Source organism: Xiphophorus hellerii, chromosome 13 (genome assembly GCF_003331165.1).
Source record: "Xiphophorus hellerii strain 12219 chromosome 13, Xiphophorus_hellerii-4.1, whole genome shotgun sequence".
Classification (NCBI taxonomy): Eukaryota; Metazoa; Chordata; class Actinopteri; order Cyprinodontiformes; family Poeciliidae; genus Xiphophorus; species Xiphophorus hellerii.
In genome coordinates, this window is record NC_045684.1 from 7,069,368 (window position 1) to 7,092,685 (window position 23,318).

Sequence of the window (23,318 nt, forward strand, 5' to 3'; positions counted from 1 at the left end):
AATTACAGCTTCCTTAAAAGCCTGTGGTACATATGTTTACTAAGAATAAATTAATCTGATTTATTCAAAAGTAACTTCTTTAAGAAGTGGTAAGGTGTATTTTCCAGACACAGTTGCATTTTATTTCAGAACCAAGTAATTATGTTACCTTCAGTTGCTATAAAAATGCTGCATATATAAAATTAAATTTAACTTTGCAATTGTGGCCTCTGTTTGTGAAAGAGGCCACAAACACAATTGGGCCTCCGTCTTTTTAAGAAGCTCCTACTCTTTCCGACACTCCACCTTCAGGAAGTAATCACAACAATGCTCCTCCATTATGCTGTATACAACTTAAGAGTGTTGGACGGAGATCATATGATGAGCTCAGCAGAGTGAGGTTCCATCAGGTGTTTGCTAACTGCTGCTGCCGCTAGTCTGGAGGAGCTGAGTGGGGAAGGAGCAGGGAAAGAGTGCTCTGTGGTGGGAAGGTGGGGTAGCTTGGATTTACCACATGGGTTAACAAGGAGGCTTTGAATAACTGGAAACCAGTTCCTCTAATCCTCCAGGTAACGAGCCAGATGAGATGCAGGTGTGTAGAAATTCACCTGCAGAATATCAGTCCTGCAGCTTTCTGCTACGCCCCCTGGTGGAGAGTATGGATGCTGGACCACACACACACACACACACGCGCACACACACCCACACACACACACACCGGATTCCTGACAGCTTACTAAATATTCATTCAAGTTTTACAACACTTTCATTCCTTGAGAAGCCAACTAAACTTTGCATTTTAAATTTTTATTACTTTCAGCTTCTAGATTTTGCTTATAAACAAAGTGAGTCAGCGCATTTTTCCTTACACAGTGTTCACACATAGATACACTGATACATAAAAGTTAATATTAAACTAATACAGACCGGCCAGCCAGTCAAATATTTGATAAACAAACTTTTTAGACACAGACATCATTGTACCTTAGTTTGAATGTGATGATAATATGAATATATTCAAACTATTGGATGAAACTGATGGAGAAATGATTCTTCACTGCAATGAAGAATTTTTGTTGTTGTATTGACAGAAAAAATAAAATATTTTTATGCTCTTTTATTTTATGGACATGATTAATTTAATTATTTTTGTTAAAACGTAAATTATTTACAGTCTATTGTTGAACAGAGAACAAAGAAATGAAAATTTTCTCCTGGTTTTCATGCCTTCATCAGATCATTTCCTGGTCAATATGTAAATATATTGGTGCAGCTGTTTGATGAATGCCATTGATAACCATGTAAGTGAAACAAGCAACTGTTAATAAAGTTTTCTGCAGCTGTTTGTAGTTTTCATGGATTCCATTTGCCTCAAAATTTCAAACTGCACACTAAATTAAATTATAAGTACATAACTTATTTTGTTGTCAACACTGAAAAGAATAATCCAGTTCATCAATGTTGTGAAATAATTTTGAGTTATAAGATCTGATGGCCTGCAGAAATAAAAGAAAAACACAAAATGGAGTTTGTCTGTTAAATAATTGTTTGTGTTTTTGTGCCTGGTTCTCAGCCTTGTTTGCTTGTCTTGTTTTCCATATTTGCCAAAGAAAGTTAACTTTGATTCCAGTCTGATGTCAGTTTTACTTTAATTTTTTCTTACTGTTTAAATTATTTTCAGGTTTGCTATTTTATTCCTTTTAGGATCTCCACAATATGGAAAAACATATTGTAAAAAACAAAAAATATCTTTGCACAAAAGTACTTACTCACTCCTAACAATGTTTTCTTCAGTAGATCCGTTTCTAATGGTCCTATGTACATCAAATTCACACCAGATATTAGTAAAAATCCAAAGAAATACAGGAAACAAATTAGTCAATAGACCAAGATGTGTGTAATAAGTTGAAATTAAATGGAAATTAAAATCTTACACAAAAGGAAGTTGCAAAATGGCAGAAAGTCCAGAAATCTTTCTCTATACATTCATATACCCAACTGTTTAGAAATCTTTCCATTATCTGTACAAATGATTATCAGCTAATATGTCGCTAACTGATGGCCAATAAAGCACCCGACGTTAATCTGAATGGAAATCATGAAACGGCAGATTTAGATTTAAAATTACTTTAATTCAACCAGTAAGTTTGTTTCTTAAATGGTGCAGCCGTCTCTGAACTGGGCAGCAATAAAACGTTTTATCTTTTAACAATTCTTCAGATTATTTATTCTGACATGTGAGCAGAGAAATCGCCATGGTAACAAGCCTGGTCTGTTTCTAACAGTCAGAGTTAAGAACAAGTTTTATACAAAAGTAAGAAATTTCAAGACTCATCTAGACAATTTACTTTTAAGCTTTTTTTTTTTTTTTTTTAAATTACAGTTGGTGTCACCATTACCTTTTGACTGAAGAACTAAACTACAAAGAATTGCAAAACAAATGCAAATATTATGGAGATAAAAATATAATCTCCATAAAATATTCTGAAAATACCTGATAAGCTGTAAAACGCAGCACCAACATTTCTCACAAGCTTGGATTCTAAAATAATATAATTCTACCTTCATCTCTCTGTAAAAGTGTATAATTTTGTTTTGCTTCATATCCTAAAAAAAACCCGAACTTCAGTTGAATATGGATTTAAATGTGACTTCTGGAAACAAGGGATTCTTATCTAAAGGGACAAACAAGGAAGAGAAAATTACAAAAATACAGGGGTGTGAAAAGGTGTTTTCCTGATCCTGATTTTATTTTATGTCGTCTAGCAGCGTCCAGGTGTGGGTGTGTTTAGAGGAGGAGGAAAAGCAGCTTCATAAAATCCAAACTCCTGCTTGTCGTTTTCACATTTTGGACATAAACAGCAACTTCTCTTCAGAAAGGTAAATTTATGAGAAACCAAAGAATTAGCTAAATTATTTATGTGTTTGCATTAATCCTTTATGTAGAAAACATTCCTTTGTTTTCAATAAGGCAGTAGTTTTTATGTTTTATAAAACTAAATTCAACATTTTATTTGTAACAATAGTTTTGCTGTAATTTAAATTCTACCAATACAGGAACAAACAAGATAAATAGTTTTGAAGATTCCTCAACGTTCAAATAAGACTTGATAAGTTCAGAGTTCAGGATATACTGTGAGGATATTTGACTACCAAAGGAACCTCATACAGACAGTGATGTCATGAAGTTTGACAGTGTGAAATCTATGGCTCATAGCTATGAAAACCTTTTCTTCATAAGTAATTTTACTTCTTTACTTTAGTTTTAGGAAGAACATTTCCCATGTTAGTCTTAATCTCAACTTTTATATCTTACAGACGATGAAGCATCAGATCTTTCTCTCACTGCTGCTACGTAAGTGTTCAAATAATCTAATGTTGAACATGAATTTATATTATTTTTACTAACTAATGTATGCGTCCATTTTCTGTAGAATCTCAGTTTCTCCATTTGCTTACTGGAAATTGAAAAATGAAAAACATATTGTAAATTAAACATTTTGTTTGCTGTATCTGGTTGTTTTCTGTTGTTTCCAGAAGCCCTGCTGATCTGTGCAGCTCCAGATAAAAAAGATTTTGAGCATACAAGCAACTGCACTCTTAATGGACGCCCCATGATTTTGACAATTACCTGCAAGGAAAAGACTTGGAAGCTTCAGTGCAGGGAAGATGGTGGATATTTGAATATGAACTTCAGTTGTTTAGATAAGCCTAAAAAACCAATTTTACAGCTTACAGTCTCCAATCAAGGTTTGTTCCTTCAGTGTCCTGAAACATTTTCTTTGCTGATATTTTTAGCTACTAAATAGGAAAATTACTCTATAATGTATAACCAACAGTTCCATGCAGCGTCCTGAGCATAACAGAAATTGCATGTTTATGAGAAATAAAGTCTGCATACACACTTCAAAGAAATAGATTCATGAAGTTTTTGAAAGTGCAGATACGTCCTTAACAACTTCCTGTGATTTTAATTTCCAGAAACGTATTGCTTCAACAAAGATTGCCAAAAAATTGAACATGGACGCTCTTCCTGTGATAACGAGTAAGTTCTGTATCTGTGGTCTCTAAGCTGTGGCCCGGGGCCCATTTGTGGCCCACAGAATGATTTGTGTCCCAAGTGCATTTGGTTTACCAGCCCAGGAGGTTAATGCAAATACAATCTAAAAAATGATAATTGGGATCCTATTTTCACTGAGATGATGCTTTCCAAAAGAGATGGAGACAAACTAAAATGTTATTAAGCTGCAAAACACAAATTGCTCATCTTTTATTAAACATGTTTTTGCATTTTTTTAAAAAAAAAAAAATCTAATTTTAGATAAAATTTGTACCTGGCATTACTTTTATTTTTATAGTTTTGGCCACTGTGGCAAAAATGTTTGGACATCTCTGTTTAATGTAAACTAATATTTACACAATTGTTTTTGATCTTGGTCTCAAGAAAATATTTTTCTTCCACAGTAAGATCTCCATCTCTGCACTAACTTATGGATCATATAAGATACAGCTACAAGGTTCTGACTGTAAATTTGACCTTAGGAGTGCTGATAATCAAACAGGTAAGTATTTTAAAGTGATAAAATTGTCCTGCAACTCTGACATTAGTAGCTTTTGAAAAACAAAGTGATCCTATAGTAGGTAAGTTAAGTGAGATGTTTCTAAAATAAATTCTGTTATTTTACATCTTGGTTCACATTTTCAAGTTACATTAGCAACCCAACTGTGGAAAAAGTAAAAAAAAAAAATTTGTTCGGTTTGACAAACTGAAAGTTACACAATATTTTATTTCATAATCTATTTTCCATTTTCACCACATAAAATTATTGTGATCGCAAAGCTTAGACGGAAATTAATTTTGAAAAAATTCCAAAATATGTTGCCAATACATTGTGGAGTTTTTTCATGCACAGCAACATATATTTTTAAAAATGGGTAAACAGTTCTCTAATGAATGGTTGTCCAGCTCGAGTTCTTACAGTTTAGCTGAGCTTCTGCTCCAACACAGTTGATTCAAATAGTCTAACTTCTTCAGCATATAAGAAAGTTCTGCAGAGGTTCTGCAAATGAACAATCATTTAATCCTTCCCCCATTCCTCACCCACTCAGCTCCTCCAGACTAGCAGCAGCAGCAATTAGCAAACACCTGGTGGAACTGGAAATCTGCTGAGCTCATCGTATGACCTGCTTCTCAGTCCAACGCTCCTCAGAACGGCTGTTAAAGGCTTAATGGAGGAGTACTGCTGTGATGACCCGCAGAAGGCAGAGTGTCAGGATTAGATTCTCTGGGTTTTTCCCCCCTTTGACTCAGATTGTCTCTGGTAGATTTTCTACCTAGCCAATGAGCAGAGCCCAGACCCTCTGGACAAAGATTACCATTTCATTGACTGCTTACGTCTCCATGCAACAAAAGTGATTAAGATATATGAAAAATCTTTTTGTCTGTTTTTAAAGGAATATTTCTGACCAACAAAACTTGGATTGAAGCTTTACAATTCTGCAAAACATTAGATTCCACTTTGGTTGAAATCACCAACCAAACAGTGCGGGATGCAGTGATTAAGATCATGAAAGATAAAGCAGCAGAACTGCAGAACGGTGTCTGGGTCGGCCTGGAGAGATCCATCTTTGGAACCATTTCAGGGTGGATCTGGACGTCAAAGGGGGAAAAAATTGGCAGAGATCTTAACATCAGCCTTCCTGATGACCCTCTGAACAACCACTGTGGAAAGGTTGTCTTTGACCGGGATCAAGTGAAGGTGGATGATGAAGACTGCCACGAGAGTTTGCCTTTCATCTGCCAAGTTTAACTGGGTTTGTAATCTGATAATCTGATCTTTGTCATTTTTATTTTTAATTCTGGTTTAATGTGATTTGACAAAGATTCTTTTGACAAGTTGTGCAAAATTATGAAAATTAATGTTCAAAACTGTTTGAAAATAACTGTAAAATGTTAATTTTCTCATCTCAGGTTCCTTATAAACACATTAAGAGGCCATGAAAACTTCTCTGAAGATCTTCTGATTACTTTGGAGGATTTTTACTCTCTGCTGATGCTTCAGATTATGCCTTTGTAATTATTACTTATGAGACATGTAGTTCTGTCTCTGACTGTCTTTCTATAGGTTAATAAGTATCATAACTGTCACTATTCATTAATACATTTTAAGGTGATTTAGTTTGACTGCTTCACTTCTAATTTTGATTTATATAAATCATTTAAATGTATTTATTTCTAGTTTTGTTGCTGAACCTTAAAGAAATAAGATTAAAAACCAATTGTTGTCACCGGTAAAGTCCTCTAATTGTGGCTGGGATTACAAAGTCTTGGATTAGGATAATCTGAGTGAATTTTGACTCATGCAAACTATCATACCACATGTAAATAACTGGTTATCATTGAGTTCTGACAAACAGCACCTGAATCAACGTACAGTTCTCACTGCAGCAGCCAAGAATAACTAAAGGTTACCAAAAATGTTTAGATTTGTCCTTTCTTAGACAAATCTAAAAGTTTTATCAAGCAAGTTACAAATATGCAGCGTATGTCTCTTAAGTAGAGACACTTAAGAGAGGAAATATTGGTGGAAACGATGCAAAAGCAGCTCAGGGTGTCTGTTATTTATAAACCAACACTGTAAAAACAGGACAAAAGTTCTAACTAATGTTTGTTCATGTTTGTACAGAGCCAGATATCTGGGAAACTAATACATTATGACTAAATGTGGAAATCTGAGAAAACTCCATATTTGTGTTTGGTGTCAGAAAAGGGGAATAAAGATTTAGGGTCTTTGCAGTCAAATAATGAACCAACATAACATACTTTCTTTGACACAATTCCCAATTGACATTGTTTTAACTTTAAAAGTCTATTTAAAACTAGTTTTGTCCACACCTGGCGCCATGTTTAATTCATAACAGGAAGTCATGGTTGTCTTGAAGCAATCTGATTGGCTGACAGGTTTTAGCTTAGCGCTACACTGCCCCCTATGGGTTTGGCATGTTGTGGGCTCATACGGATGGAAACTTTTCTGAAACTGATTCCATGTGTACGATATTTTTAAATGATGTGGCAGAGATATTGGTTTTTAAAAAGACCTGGCTATGAGTGAACAAGGCCTTATCAAAATGTAAACATAATTATGCTGCTGTCAAGGTGGAGGGATTTCAACTTTACAATCCAGATGTTACAAAACTTTATGAAAAGATACTGGAGTGGCACAAAAAATACAGCTTGTACATGTAACAGTAAATATTTGTCAACTCTTTTTAAAATTTTATTTTACATTGTAAACATGATTTTACTGTCTTAAATCTATGAATAAATAAAAAAGCCTATTGATATTAGCGTCGTCTCACATTTCATGAAGAAAATACTCAGCTTTTACCTCAGATTATTGACATGCTTAATGTCAAACTACTTCAAAGTTTCAGTAGTTTATCTCTTCATTTTAGAAACTAACAATATGTCATTGTTTGCTCATCAACTGAGTCTCTGGTGTTTTGAAAAACTGGGAGGAAATGGGCGAAACAAAAAGCTCTGACCTCAAAACATTGAAAAACAGCCAAACTAAAGTGAGTATGCAGGAAAATAAAGATACGAGAAGAAACAAAATTCACAATAGTGAACAAGCTGTCCCTCTGCCTAAAAACAAACTACAATCTTACCAGCAGTTTAGTTAACAATGCTCATACAAACGTATCAACCTGGCATTTACAATCGGTGCAAAAGTAGCCACATTTACTGATTCTGTAAATTAAAAAGCACCTCAGATAGATCATCTCCTAAACATTTATCTCCTGAAAAACTTCATGGATGATCACATTAAAAAAAATTATTTTAGTGGACAAAGAGAATATTCTGTCAGGCTTTTGAGGAGAGAGGAACTGATTAACATGACAACAAATGTTTTGATCAAAACTGTTATAATAGTATCACAATGGCATTGCAATAATAATACATCTACAGTAAATTGTGCAGCTAAACTAGTGGTGTTGATTACAAAGAGGTGGATTTAGATAATCTGAGTAAATGAGAGCTCTGTTATCCCGAGCAAACAAACGTACCGCCTGGAAATAAATGATTGAGTTCTGACAGCATCAATGCAAAGTTCTCAATGCTGCATCCAGTAATAGCCAAAGGCAACACAGTCAATCAAGTTCATTGAAAAAATTACACACAACTTGAAATTACATTCAATCTAGCAATAAAAATAATAAAACAGCAGATTCATTATGCTGCAATCAGGAAGGTAAAAAAATTATTGTCCAGTTTTTCATTGCAGCTGCAGCAGTGCAACGTGTTCCCTCGATCTAAATGCGTCTCCGATTCCACCTGTGCACATTCAGGCACTTCGCCGCAGTTCACTGACGATAAAAAATTAATTATTTTGTTGATGACCTTTATTTCATGACAATAATGAAACGATGACAAAAATGACATGGTTCTTTGATGACCAAGACATGATGAGATGGATATTAAATTTCCCTTTGGGATCAATAAAGTGTTTTTGAATTTGAATGTCTGAATTTATGTGTTGAAACGAAACTAGACAAAAATGTTAGTGGCTGGTGTGTCTGAAATCCAGAACGTTTGATATTTCTGCCTTCTGTGCTTGTCAGTGATGAACTAAAACATATCAGCAATTCTGATAAATTCTGTTGGATCCGGACATTTTCATCAATCACTGAAATCCCCGGAGATGTAACAGACAGAATGTGACGAGTGGACAGGAAAATAGGATAATTGCTCTGTATGTTATGCTAACAGCACTTAGCACTCATTAACAATTCATTGGTGGAAGTGAGACTGTTGCGCAACACAAATAATTATCCAGTCGGAAGACAAACAATGAAACATAATTTAATGAAGCTACAAAGCAGATAATTTGTCTTGAGGAATTTTAATAATCAAGAATCTTGAATCATTCGATGAATCTTTACAGCCCTACTTTGAATAGACCCTTAAGGTGCTTGTGAAAGTGGCTGAAACTTCAACTGCAGTTTGTGTAACTGGAGGGTTATTCAGGCATATGGATTCTTTTATGCTTCACGAATGTGGTTTTCCACTTGAACGTTGCCTTACAGACCAAGCAGCTGTAAGGTTTCTCTTCAGAGTGGGTTTTTGTGTGTTCTACTAAAGTGTGTCTTCTCTTGAAAGCTCTCTTACAAACAGAGCAGATGTAAGGTTTCTCTCCAGAGTGGGTTCTTGTGTGTTCTACTAAAGTGTATCTTCTCAGGAAAGCTTTCTTACAAACAGAGCAGCTGTAAGGTTTCTCTCCAGTGTGGGTTCTTGTGTGTTCTACTAAAATGTGTCTCCTCTGGAAAGCCGCCTTACAGACGGAGCAGCTGTAAGGTTTCTCTCCAGTGTGGATTCTCATATGTCGCACTAAATCCTTCTTACATTTAAAAGCTGCGTTACAGACAGAACATCTGAAAGGTCTATGCTGAGTGTGAACTGCCATGTGTTTTTTTAAATAAACTTTTGTCAAAAAACCATTGCTACAGACGGAGCAGCTGAAAGGTTTCTCTTCACTGTGTGTCTTCACGTGTTGTGACAAAACGTGATTCCATGTAAAGGTTTTGTCACAGATGGAACAACTGAAAGGTCTTTCTCCGCTGTGCTTCTTTATGTGTTGGGTCAAAGATTGTTTCCACGTAAAGCTTTTGTCACAGATGGAGCAACTGAAGGGTTTTTCTCCAGTGTGGATTCTTTTGTGTTCAAACAAATATGGTCTTCGGCTGAACGTCTTCCCACACTCGGAGCAGCAGTGTAACTTTTTACCTTTCTTGCCAACTGGATCGGTGTTTTTCTTCCCAGACCCCAAACCTGCCTGAGCTTCCCTGCTCTCCTCCCAGTTTCCATCACCGTCGTCCGTCTCTAAAAACTCTGAAGAAGAATGAGAAGTTTCATCTTCATCATGTGATTCTAAACTTTCATCTGGATCGGGTTTTACAGTCTCCATGTTCTTCTCAGTCTGGTTGTGATGCAGTTCTGGCAGCTGAGGTTTCTCTTCCTCATCTTCATTCTTCACAGGAACAGGACTAAATTGTATCTCTGTGATCTTTTTCTCCTCCTGCTCCTCTTTAATCTGTGGAGGCTTCTGGTCCTCCTGGTCCAGGCTTGGACTCCACGCCTCCTCCTCTTTGATCCCCATCAGCTGCTGGACGTCTGCAGGAAACACAAAGTCTTGCTGTAGGAAACATTTCTAAGATCATTTATAGATATGTTGAGTCTATAGAGTTTATTATAATAACTAGAGATCCACCAATCCAGTATTATGTGCATCGGTTGCGATATAGAAAAAAATTCTAGATCAGGTTCTAGATTGGTGACAATGTGACTGATTTGTGCTGTGAGCGACGTCTTGCTTTATCATTTATTTTACATTATATTTAGATTCCTAATTGAACTTTCTGAACCATTTGAAAGGTTTTATGTTGTTTATTTTTATGCTTGAAGTAAATTTATCAGTTTCAGTTTCTATTACTTCTTCTATTTACACTGGCTGCTTTCCTCCTAATTGCACTGAGTCGGTATATTAAAGTTGTGTTGTTTCTTTAACAAGCTTGGTCAGACATGCTTGACCAAGCTTGTGATGCTATTGAAATGTGCTGTACTGGTGCCGAGTCCTGAAACAAATTTGTAATCCATTACTTTCATGTCTGTGATTTAAAAAAAGAAACGTTTTAAGCATATTCAGCGCTGTTTTTCTTTTACATTGACCAATGTAAAACCTCAGATATTGGCATCTGAAGCAAAAAAAGTGGATCGTTGCATCCCTAGCAATAACTCTCACACCAACAGTACAGATTCCCTGAAAGCAAATGACCATAAGTGTATTTAATTTTTAAAAACTGTACAACTATCAGGATGTCTAAATAAAGAATTTTAATTGCCTGATTTTGTGTATTGAATATTGTAATTTCTTTCATTATGAGATCAGTGACCAGCTGATACTTAAACGTGAAGCCGATATATTAAAACAATCTTATCTACATCTGCAAAGGTCTGAAAATGAGCTGCTGTCTCCTTTCTCTGCTCTGACAGACCGACACGTCCACCAGGCAACGTCTACATGGCTGTTATGGATTCTGTCTTTTCCTTTATCTCTTTTAGCCTCTTTTATCTGCTTACACACATGCTGCAGCTTACATAACCATGTTTGTGTGTGACTGCCGCCAGTCATACATAAACAGACAGAAACTGATTAAACTACCCTTTAGGGAGGGTGCAGATTGCAGAGAAGAATAAAAAGCTAAACTCGCTACAATCTTTGCCTCACTTGGTTCCAGCTACATGTGGCCCCAGCGCCGGACGGTGAATGTAACTCTGTGTCTGATCCATTTGTATGACTTGAAACATTTCGTTATTTTTCGGCATTAAAGCCTGTTTTTATATGTAACCAAATCTCATTATTCCTCAAGGTAATTTACACTCAGGGGTTCTGGTCGGGTTCTGAAGCTGATTAACGAAACTGGGTGAAACACAGAGACAAAAATGAATGAACTCCAACATGTTGCTAACATTTACCTCACTATTGCCAACATGCAACTTCTTTGCTATATGTAGCACAAACACAAACCCCTGAGTCAGAAGGTCACAGGTCAGGGTTTTAAAAGGTCAGTGATCAGCAAAAAACTAATCAGTTAATCTCTACTTTTAATAATCTGTAGATCAATTGATTGCTGTTATCAATGTAACAATTATTACTACAAACAAAATTACCTCAGTAATTTCCATTTGCATGTTTTCCTACTAACAAGCCAGAGAATCACTAATTGTTATTCAGATGGAGAGGTTTTGATTTTAGTTTGCACTTTTTGCTCATAAAAGTTTTGACAGATTTGCTAATTATTTTCTATCTGAGCCTAATGAATAACATTTTCTGAAGGACATATTTGTTCACAGAAGCATTATAATCTATTTCATTTATTGTGTTAGTAAATTATTCTGGATATTTAAAATGTCTACCAGTTCAACCGTTGGTTGTTCTTTAGAAAGATCAACTAACACATGTGCTTGCATTATTATGTCATTACATCTCTTGAAAACGACTGAAGGCTGAAATTAAATCAAAAGATGCTTCCATATGGTTTAAGGGTGTACATATTTCTCTAACAAAATGCTAGTTTTCAAGCTTACTTGTACAGAATTTATGTCACATTAAGGTGCAGAAAAACTTTTAACTCGTGGTTTTATGCATATCTTGGTATTTTAACAGATTCGTGTTTTTTTTAAAACGGATGTAAAAGATGATAATTACCATTAAACTGGGAAGCCATCTTTGCTGTGCTCCTCAGTGGCTGATGTGCTTCCAGCTGGTAGGTTAAACTAACAGCAAACACTCGGAGCTTCGGTTGATCCAAGAGGAAAATTCAGCAAAAACAAAATGAAAACCCTGAAAAACTTACAAACAATGTAAGACGAGAAGGAGGCTTAAAGATACTTTTACAAGATTCAAGATTCAAGATACAAGACTCAAAACGGAAGTTTTACTTTCTTCTTCTGGATTTGTATTTGCGGTTTGCAGGAAAGGTATAGAATGCATTACCGCCACCTACTGGAATGGAAGAAACACGAACATTTTCACAACAACAATGGAGATATTCACAACGAGAGGCGCATGAACCTCATATACAAATAAAATGTCAGATCAAACATGATTTTCAGTTTTAATTTTAAAAAGAGAGAAAGAGATTACCCTCCAACCCCCAAAGAAATACTTTTTACATCTAAATAAAAACATTTAAAAATAATTCTAATAGTCATTGCCACAAATGTAACCTTACCAATATGGATACTTTTTTAGTATCTAAAAGTGTTGCCAATTGTATTTTAGTCAAATTCTTTATCTTAGTGGTTAATAATACTTATGTTTTATACTCCAATATATCATATTGGAGTATGTCAAGAGTCACTTGGAATAGCTTGATTGGACTCTGAAATGTCTCAAGATATATTGATTGATTTTATTTAAATCAATCAAATAAAGCACATTAATGAATGTAAAATGTTGTTATAAATATACTGGATTTATCTAAAAGCTGATTTCCATCTGTCCCATTTTTAATGACTGCTATTAAAATATGTCAATATCTGTATTTCTGTCCAGATTCTTGTCCTCTGAAGGCAGAGATAACCAGATAATAGAGCAGACAGATAAGTGTAACTAGTCATTTTATATGGAGGCTCCTTTATCAGTCACTCTGGAACCAGAGAACTCAGAGTTCAGACTCAAGAGTTAGTTGCATCCGAGTTCCCTGGAAAGTTGCAACCTTGTTTAATGCATGGAGTTATGGCGCCACCTGGAGGCCAAACGGCTGAAGAAAAGTCTTCATAACCCAGGAATGTCTTTCCTTACAAAGGTTTTTGCAGAGCTAAAAGTTGCCTCGTCACTTCAACGCTTTGGATTTTTTCCAATACATTTTTATTTCATACAAAAAGATAATTAAAATTATTTTATTAACATCTTAAAAAACTGATGTGGATTGCATCAGAATGCTGGGGTCATCATCGCAACAAAAATATCTAGAAGTCCACAAACAATTATGAGGATTCATCAAGAAAACACACCACTTTCCACCAATCTTCTGCTGTACAGAGATCAATTTAATTTGGCACCAGTTCACAAATGTAAGGCACTATGCAACACAAAAGGTCCAGTTCATATCCGGGTAAAAGGAGTTCAACCTCATCACAACATTCAATACAACTTATTCCAATACAGTGGAAAACGGCTTTTGTTAGGGACCAAAACCGCTTGTGAATATTTGAGACGTCTTCTAAAAACATGCTTACTTGTCTGTTTTGAACACAAAATATACCTTAATGTGCATCACTTGATAAGTAATTCAGTCATTATTGAGGTGCGTTGAAAAAAGTTCCTCGAGGCCTGGAACTGAGGACTGGTGTGCAGTCTTCTTATCTCTTAAGTTTGGACCAGAGTCTTGGCAGCTTACTCATCAGTATGGATTTTTATATGATGTGTGAATGTATTTTTCCACTTGAATGTCGCCTTACAAATGGAGCAGCTGTAAGGTCTCTCTCCTGTGTGACTTCTCATATGACATGTTAGACTTACACAGTGGGCAAAGTTCTTCCCACAGACTGAGCAGCTGTAAGGCTTCTCTCCAGTGTGAGTTTTTACATGTGCCAATAAGACGTTTTTCCTTTTGAAAGCTGCTGTACAGAGAGAACAGCTGTAAGGTTTTTCTTCAGAGTGACACTTCATGTGAACAGTTAAATACGACCTGAAACTAAAGCTTCGGCCGCAAATGGAGCAATTGAACGGCTTCTCCCCAGTGTGGATTCTTGTGTGTTCAATTAATGCATTTTTACTTTTAAGAGCTGTACCACAGACAGAACATTTGAATGGTCTTTCCCCTGTGTGGACCTTTGAGTGTTTTTGCAAGTTTCCTTTTGAAGAAAAGGTTTTGTTACAAATGGAGCAGCTGAAAGGATTTTCTCCGGTGTGTATTCTGTGGTGTCCTAACAAACCTTGCCTGCTTCTGAATGTTTTTCCGCAGTCGGGACAGATGTGTAACTTTTTACTTTTGCCACATTTTCTATCACCAACAGGAACGGCATCTTTTTTCACAGAGTCTAAACCTGACTGAGCTTCACTTTCCTCCCAGTTTCCATCACTGACGTCCGTCTCTGAAGAACAATTTGAAGTTTTGTCATCATCTGATTCCTCAGAGTCTCTGTTCCCCTCAGTCTGACTGGGAAGAAGTTCTGACAGCTGAGGTATCTCTTCCTCATCTTCACTCTTCACATGAACAGGACTGAAAGTTAACTCTGTGATCTCATTCTCCTCCTCTTCCTCTTTAATCTGAGGAGGCTTCTGGTCCTCCTGGTCTGGTCTGGCACTCCAGTCCTCCTCCTCAACAACCAGCTCCTCTTTGACCACCAACACTTGCTGGACATCTGCAGGAAACTCAAACAAGTTATTGTCAAAATCTGACAATAGACTAAAAACAAAGTTAACTCTGTGAGCTCATTCTCAAATAAAAAACTACAGCTATTAAAGATCCATAATGAAGGTCAGACAAACATTTACTGAAGACTTTGTAGCCACATGTACCGCTTCAGAAAAATGCAACTGAATTTGGGGAAAAATAAAACTGATTTTATAGGAAATAGGCATAATGTGGCAGTTTGTCTTAATTTTTTACTCTATCATCCAGCATTCTGTTACTTTTAAAGCATAAAAAATAAACATGGTGCGTGTAAAAAAGCCTTAAGTGATAACTTGGGAACTAAAATGCACGTTGTATGTTTGCCACTGTTTTAACACAACTTTTTCCATTTGTTTACATAAACTTCAAGAACATAATGGGTGCTAGTCATTTTGCTCCTTTGTTAGACATTTTTAAGGCCTAAAATTAAGATAAAATATTATTTTTATGACAAAAGGAGCACTGCCCAGCAATCTTAACAGGGCAACTATGTTTTAAACCGACACTAGGCCAGCTACAATCATTATGTCTGTTAAATTATCCTCAACAAATCAACCAGAGAATATTAGGTAATGTAATTTATTTTTCATCTAAAAGAGAGCCGAACAGCAAAAATTACAATATTCTGTAAAATAAACTACTGCTAAATCTAGCATGTATTTGTGATATAACTTTTTTGTGTTGATGCATAAAGTAAATTAAGAACAAATCATGTAAAAAGAAAAAAAATACCCTAACTGTCAGGATTCATTTTATTTTAGAAGCTGTAGAAGCAATTCTTGCCTGTAATAAAACCAGATTATACATTATTATCTCAATTTCTTTAACCTCCTGAGACCTGGGCTTTTGTTTGATGTGCATTTTTTATGTCTCCTTACTATTTGGGATTAGTATGACCTAATTTTAGTTGAAATTAAATTTTAGCTTTCTATTTGCTCTTGAACTATGTCAAAACCAATGCCCTCATATGAGGACATCCTCCTGAGACCCAGGCTTTTGTTTGATGTGCATTTTTTATGTCTCCTTACTATTTGGGATTAGTATGACCTAATTTTAGTTGAAATTAAATTTTAGCTTTCTATGTGCTCTTGAACTATGTCAAAACCAATGCCCTCATATGAGGACAATGGGTCTGTTTTTGCATATACATTTTCTCCTTGTCATTTGGGATCATAAGGACCCAATTAGCCTAAAAATGAAATTTGTGTCATAGCAAACTCAAACAAACATTCAAGTACTCCTACTGGCCTCTGTGAAAGGCTTTGCATGGAAAAGTGCAAACTTTATGAACTTCATTATGAACATGTCATGGCGAACTCAGTCATTAATTCAAGTATTCCTGCTTGCCTATGTGAAAGGCTTTGCATGGAAAAGTGCAACGTTTATGAACATCATTATGAACGTGTCATAGCAAACTCAAACAAACATTCAAGTATTCAAGTAGTCCTACTGGCCTCCGTGAAAGGCTTCATAGCAGTTGCGCCGACTTTGCAGGCAAAGGAACACATTGCATGTCAGACAGCGTACACGGGATTTCCCAGGGCAGCCTTGTTGTCTGCAACGCATCGGGTTCTTGAGATCAGCAACTTCCGGCAGATGAGCAGCAGAAGCTGTGCGCTTTGAGATGTGGGGGATTGGAGTGACCAGGGATCTTTGGCCAGGTTGTGGACAGCATGCACTCTCTTCCTCTGCATGCGTGACATCACACTTGTTGAGGAACACCTGAGCCACGTCCATGCGGAACGCGAGGAACGTCATGATAGCCTTTCTTGGGGTACCGTGTTCTTGATGATCTCTGCGATACAGCAGCCAGCTGTTGGCCAGAGCAAGATCCATGAAGTGCATAAGCATGCGAATCGTCCACTTCTTTGTTCGCACGCTCATCCTGTAGTAGCTCATCATTCTGTCTGATAAGTCTACCCCACCCATCTTTGCATTGTACTCTTGTACAATATTTGGTCGTCTGATGGTTAAGTAGCATTTGTTCTTCTTGGACCACCGCTGGCAGGTATTCTCTGGCTCCTTAGTGTGGACAGCAGAGAGCATCAGGACCGGCTTGTTGTCAAACCATTTCACAACATTCAGTTTCCCATCTCCCCTGACAACTGATGCGGAGGTACCTCTGCCTTGCTGCTTCATGATCTTGTCACTTGGAAGCTTCTGCATTGCTTTTGGGATCCTGTTCTTCATGACTGTACCAGTTAGGTACACCTAAAAACAAAACCAATTATATAATCTCAAAGTGATGTAGCAAGGACAATTTTTTTATGGCAGCCATCTTGACAGAAAACAGGGTAAACCTGCACCCTGAACCAGACTGACACAACAATTGACCAACAGATGGACACAGATTGATGAATGTTATCATTTGCTGCTGTGAAACCGAAAAAGCAAAAAATAATAATAACAAACTGAACAGTACTTGGGAAACTATATAAAATAAATACCTGCTTCTCCAGCATGGATTCCGCAGCTGATGTGGTGGTGAAGAACCTATCGCAGTACACCTTTGTACCAGGATGTACTGTTTTTGTCAGGCGTTTGAGGACCAGGGCTCCCAAACCCAATCCTTCTGCGTCCAGCACCTGTGCAGCCAGTTCCTTTGAACCTTGGTAAACTTCAAAGTCGAGAACGACGCCATCTGCTGTTGCCAGGACAAAATTCTTCATGCCAACTGGATTTGGCTTTAGCGGCACATACTGGCGGAACGGACAGCCTCCAGTGAATGGTATCATCTGTTCACCTATTGAGACGGATTCTGGTCGGGCCTGAGCATGGCAGCCTTTGAGTATGCGATTCATGAAAGGCCTCACCTTCCAGAATTTGTCTGTTTTCCTGTCTTCAGGAATGTCGTCATCAATTACCACCTTCAGATGGCTCCTCAGCTTGAAGAATCGGTCGCGTCTCATTGTGTCACTAATGGCAGGGACTCTCAGGTTAGTGGACCAGAACATGCGGATTTGTGGGTAAGGGATGCAGGACATCAAGATGGATGCTCCAAAAAAGTGGTACATCTCTTCAACCGATGTGTTGAGAGATCTCCCACTTTTAGCTAATGACATAGAATTTGTACAGTCGGCAAGGACTTTCATCAGTTCTATGTCAACGTACTGTTCCATGTACTGCACCGGCGACATATCTGCTCTCTCGTCTTGTTGTTCATCAGCTCCTTGAAATGGGACTAAGACAGGGTTGAATGGAGCAGACTTCCAGTACTCTCTATTTCCATTTCTTGGTCCTGCCCTGCGACCTTGCACATCCTGGTCAGGTTCTGATAATAAAAATACAATACATTTTATTTGCAATATACTCAACTGAATGAAATAAAGTGCTACGGAGCAAAAACATGGGAATTAGGTTATGTCTCACCATCATTCTCAAGATGCTGTTGTTTATGTTGTGGCTCACTCACATCGCTGTCAGTATCTTCACTTATGTCAGCAGCATCAGGTTGATAATCTGAATCAGAATCATCAGGTTGCTCCACAGTTGCTTCACATGGAGCGATTTCACCCACAGCAGGATCATCCTCTTCACCATCTGACAAATCTTCAATCTCAGAGTCATTTGTGATTGCATTTAGCAATCGTTCAGCTCTCAAAAAGGACATTCCCCCTGTAATGATAAAAATGCACAATCTATTTCCTTGCAATAGGAAATAAAAACTTGCTCCACTGGCAAATTATTCTACTTATTTTTTAGTGAAAGTTCGCTTGAAACAAGTGGTGATTGTCTAAAAACAAGTTACTTTTTACAGGATGAGTCTTATTTTAAGTGTAATAAGACTTATTTTGACTAGAAATTAGACATTTTGACTAGAAATAAACACAAATGCTCTTGGAAAAATTTTAGGTTTTTGCACTGAGGGTAGACCTGATGTCCTTAAAGAAGTGCGTCATGTTTACAGACGTTGTAGCTTGCTAATATTACTCAAATATATCAAATAAGCATGCCACGTGAAGCTACAGACATTATTGTGCATAAATAAACTAGTTTCAATCATAAAATTTGATTAGGATTTTTACCTTGTCCATGTTTCTGTCGGGAGCTGCCGTAGAAGACGTTCGAAGTCATCCCCGCCATGTTGTTTTTTTTTTTTCAAATGAGTGTAATTTCATTATGAGACCACTGGGTGGTGCAGGCAGGGCCCCCAGATGAGGGCAATTGGTCAAAATTCTTACAAATTAAGTATCAGCAAAAATGTAATGTCCTCATATGAGGATGCGGGGTCTCAGGAGGTTAAGATAATAATGTTATAATGCTATCAATGTATAATAACTTATGTGTTGTAATATCATAAATATTATACTCAAACTGATTTCTGTCTAGAAAAAATGTGAAGCATTTTGCTTAGATTTGGTTGTATGTAAATAAATCAGTGATTCTTGGACAATGTTCACAAACTTGCTCGCCATATTTTTTTCCGGTTTTGTTTCCATTTGAATTTAATTAACGTTAGTTTGTGTTTGAATGTGTGAAATAACTATTGCAAACAAAGGTAATGTTCCTAAAATGTTACAGTTGTGGAAAGATGTAAACATAATCACCATAAAGCTGAGAGTCCGTCTGCTCACCATCTGGCGGCTCCTCCATCGTCCTTTCCTTTCTCCTGAACTTCCTATGTTTTCATACAATCGCAGCAGAATATTTTATCTCCTTAAAGTCCGTAAGAAACAGTTTTTTTCTTCATCAAAGTGTCTCTGACTCGCTGTGCTGCTGTCTGTCTCCAGCTAACCAGCTAAGCTAACACCGCTACTTCCGGGAGGAAATTTAGCTAAAAACAATTTAAGAAAACTCGAAAAACGCAACAGAGATTAATAATGACCTTTAACGGAAGCTATTACACTCGCAGGACATTCTCAACGAAGTAACTTCATACACCGAAGGGAAAATGGAAACTAATCTTGCCGGAGTAGCTTCTGTTGACAGTCGAAGGTCACTTCCGGCCGTTAGTTTTCGGGCCGGTTTGGCCTTCATAATAAAAGCTCGCAATAAATCTCAACATTACTGAGGAAGTCGTGACTTATTTGAAGAGATTAGACGACAAAGTGATGGTAAATAGTAAACAGGTTGAAATCATTGACTTTTTACAACATTTGAAATTTTAAAGAAAGTCTGTGTTCAAACTTTTTACCTTTTAAAACAAGCAAAGTTCTTTGGACATTTTCTATTAAGGCAACTTGGCTAATGCTTTAAATTATTAGCTCTGTAGATGATAAAAACACATGAAAAAACTTAACCAAGCAAGTTGGAAAAGGAATAGACTTTGTTTATAATACAGTGTCAGTATAAATAAGTCAATAAAGTAAAATCTGAAAATGGCAGGAAGTAAGAAACTCATTATAATCATAATAGCTGTCTTTTAGAAAGTTATTGAAATTCTTAGTAGCTTTCATTTGCATGTTCCAACAACCACATTCCAAAACCAAAACTGCACATTCTATGCTAAACCAAAACACGAAAACATCTCACTCTGTAAGCAACAAAGACATCGGTCGACATTCATCTTCACATTTATTAAAAATCTGGAAAATGTTTCAACATTTAGCTTCCCTGTGATAAACCAAACAAATATTTTGTTACATCACAATCAGAATCAACTATATTCAACAACACAAACCAAGAACTGACTTTGGCTTCGCTTTGCTCTTAATAAAGGCAATTAAAATATTAATATAAAACACAGATTTAAACCTGTATAACATGAAGTTGATCAACTTCTGGAATCTGTAACATTAATCTTGATATTCTGGAACCAAGATGCTGCTCAGTTACAGTGGTGTTTGGGGTCGCTGTCTTGGTAAAACATCAATTTTAAATCAAGTCAAGTTTATTTGTACATCACATTTCAGCAACAAGGTGGCACAAAACTCTTCACATGATAATTTCTGGGGGGAGATTCCCCTAAGGTATATGGAAATAACATTTCCTGTATTTTAATGTATTGAAGCTGAACATGAACAGTCCAATTCTCACAGACTTCATTATTGAGCTGCATGGATTTTTGAGTGTTTTAAAAAAGTTTTTTTCCATTTGAAAGTGGCCTTACAGACAGAACAGCTGTAAGGTTTTTCTCCTGTGTGACTTCTCATGTGAACAGTTAGATATGACTTGGAACTGAGGCTCTGGCCGCAGACCCGACAGCTGCAAGGCTTTTTTCCCGTGTGGATTTTTACGTGTTCTGACAAAGTTCTCTTTTTTTTAAAAGCAGCGTCACAGACAGAACATTTGAAAGGTCTGTTCTCTGAGTGGATCTTAGCGTGTTCTTTCAATGTTCTCCTGGAAGGAAAGTTCCTTTGACAAATGGGGCAGTTGAATGGTTTCTCTTTTGTATGAGACCTCATATGTCGGATTTCGCTTTCTTTCCACTTGAACATTTTTCCGCATACTGAGCAACTGTAAGCCTTCTCTCCAGTGTGGGTTTTTACATGTGCCAATAAAGTATTTTTCCTTTTGAAACTAGCTGCACATAGAGAACAGCTGTAAGGTTTTTCTTCAGAGTGACACTTCATGTGAACTTTTAGATAGGAGCTGAAACCAAAGCTTCGGCCGCAGACGGAGCAACTGAACGGCTTCTCCCCAGTGTGGATTCTTGTGTGTTCAATTAGTGAGTTTTTCCTTTTAAGAGCCACGCCACAGACAGAACATTTGAATGGTCTTTCCCCTGTGTGGACCTTTGAGTGTTTTTGCAAGTTTCCTTTTGAAGAAAAGGTTTTGTTACAAATGGAGCAGCTGAAAGGATTTTCTCCGGTGTGTATTCTGTGGTGTCCTAACAAACCTTGCCTGCTTCTGAATGTTTTTCCGCAGTCGGGACAGATGTGTAACTTTTTACTTTTGCCACATTTTCTATCACCAACAGGAACGGCATCTTTTTTCACAGAGTCTAAATCTGACTGAGCTTCACTTTCCTCCCAGTTTCCATCACTGACGTCTGTCTCTGAAGAACAATTTGAAGTTTTGTCATCATCTGATTCCTCAGAGTCTCTGTTCCCCTCAGTCTGACTGGGAAGAAGTTCTGACAGCTGAGGTATCTCTTCCTCATCTTCACTCTTCACATGAACAGGACTGAAAGTTAACCCTGTGATCTCATTCTCCTCCTCTTCCTCTTTAATCTGAGGAGGCTTCTGGTCCTCCTGGTCTGGTCTGGCACTCCAGTCCTCCTCCTCAACAACCAGCTCCTCTTTAATCACCAACACTTGCTGGACATCTGCAGGAAACTCAAACAAATACAAGTAATATCAGTTTTCATATAAAGTGAAAACTGTGTTTATTATCAAACTTTGACAGTAAAAACTACAAATCAATGTACTAAACTATTTGGGGAAAATCTGACCACAGCACCGCACCAACAGAAAAACATGCTACAAGCACAATTATCAAAAAGTCTTATCATTGTTAAGGTAGCCTTTTAAAAAACATTCGGCGTCACACATACATTTACAAATAAATAGAGAACAAATCATGTTAAGAGAAAGAATTACCACAGGAATCATATATTCTGCAAGCAATAGAAAATAAAACCAGACGTTACATTATTATCTTAATTTATTTGACAAACTGCAGTGAGCGTGTTCTGTTAAAAGTTATTATACAGCAAAAGTTTCAAATGATTCCTGAGTAGAAAAATTGTGAAGCATTTTGCTTGAACTTGGTTGTATGTAAATAGTGAGTGAATGATTGACAATGCTCAGAAACTTGTTTGCTATATTGTTTTTCCCCGTTTCTTACATTTAATAAGTGTTAGTTTGTGTTTGAATGCATTACATTATAATTGGAAAGAAATATATTGTTCCTAAAATGCTAAAGTTAAGGGAAGATGTAAACATAATCACCATAAAACTGAGAGTCCGTCTGCTCACCATCTGGTGGCTCCTCCATCGTCCTTTCCTTTCTCCTGCACTCTGGACTTCCTATGTTTTCATACAATCGCATAAGAATATTTTATCTCCTTAAAGTCCGTCAGAAACAGTTTATTCTCTATCAAAGTTTCTCTGACTCGCTGTGCTGCTGTCTGTCTCCAGCTAACGGGCTAAGCTAACACTCGGACCCAGTGCTACTTCCGGAAGAAACTTCAGCTAAAACCATTCAAACCAAACACTAAAAACATAATCGAAGCTATTAATAACAACTTTAATAGAAAAGCTATTATACTCGTATGGCCTTCTCCACGAAGTGACTTAACATACCGAAGGAAAAAAAAAAGGAAACTAAACTTGCTCACGTAGCTTCTGATAGTGGAAAGTCACTTCCGGTCGTTTGTTTTCGGGTCGAATTGACCTTCAGAATAAAAGCTCGGGTAACCGGTGTATACTAATGCTCCTGGACATGCGTCATCGTTATATGCTCTGCGTTGTGTTATATTGAAGAAAATACCCGCA

The 23,318-nt window shown here is 36.9% G+C and overlaps 3 protein-coding genes across 7 annotated transcripts; 1 reads left to right on the forward strand and 2 right to left on the reverse strand.

The window, feature by feature from the left end:
• Positions 1 to 2,766: 2,766 nt before the first annotated feature.
• Positions 2,767 to 7,326, forward strand: LOC116730579 (uncharacterized). The gene is made up of 7 exons (XM_032579912.1): positions 2,767 to 2,859; positions 3,298 to 3,334; positions 3,517 to 3,729; positions 3,961 to 4,024; positions 4,444 to 4,541; positions 5,434 to 5,793; positions 5,951 to 7,326. The coding sequence occupies exons 2-6, from the start codon at positions 3,301 to 3,303 to the stop codon at positions 5,787 to 5,789; spliced, it is 765 nt and encodes a 254-aa protein (XP_032435803.1). The 5' UTR covers positions 2,767 to 2,859; positions 3,298 to 3,300; the 3' UTR covers positions 5,790 to 5,793; positions 5,951 to 7,326.
• A 6,064-nt stretch (positions 7,327 to 13,390) lies between these two features.
• Positions 13,391 to 19,481, reverse strand: LOC116731784 (zinc finger protein with KRAB and SCAN domains 3-like). 3 transcript variants are annotated; one of them, XM_032581620.1, is made up of 5 exons: positions 18,966 to 19,481; positions 18,310 to 18,555; positions 17,388 to 18,211; positions 16,395 to 17,151; positions 13,391 to 14,908 (listed from the first exon to the last, which is right to left on the reverse strand). In XM_032581620.1, exons 1-5 carry the CDS (start codon positions 19,021 to 19,023, stop codon positions 13,938 to 13,940), a joined length of 2,856 nt encoding a protein of 951 aa, XP_032437511.1. In that variant the 5' UTR covers positions 19,024 to 19,481; the 3' UTR covers positions 13,391 to 13,937. The 3 variants fall into 3 exon arrangements, with proteins under 3 accessions (XP_032437511.1, XP_032437512.1, XP_032437513.1); XM_032581621.1 differs by lacking the exon at positions 18,966 to 19,481 and having other exon boundaries at positions 18,353 to 18,454; XM_032581622.1 differs by lacking the exon at positions 13,391 to 14,908 and having other exon boundaries at positions 15,927 to 17,151.
• Positions 19,482 to 20,435: 954 nt separating this feature from the next.
• Positions 20,436 to 23,211, reverse strand: LOC116731785 (zinc finger protein OZF-like). 3 transcript variants are annotated; one of them, XM_032581625.1, is made up of 2 exons: positions 22,773 to 23,211; positions 20,436 to 22,157 (listed from the first exon to the last, which is right to left on the reverse strand). In XM_032581625.1, the coding sequence occupies exons 1-2, from the start codon at positions 22,800 to 22,802 to the stop codon at positions 20,925 to 20,927; spliced, it is 1,263 nt and encodes a 420-aa protein (XP_032437516.1). In that variant the 5' UTR covers positions 22,803 to 23,211; the 3' UTR covers positions 20,436 to 20,924. The 3 variants fall into 3 exon arrangements, with proteins under 3 accessions (XP_032437516.1, XP_032437515.1, XP_032437514.1); XM_032581624.1 differs by having other exon boundaries at positions 20,436 to 22,147; positions 22,800 to 23,210; XM_032581623.1 differs by having other exon boundaries at positions 20,436 to 22,147; positions 22,773 to 23,210.
• Between the last annotated feature and the right edge of the window lie 107 nt (positions 23,212 to 23,318).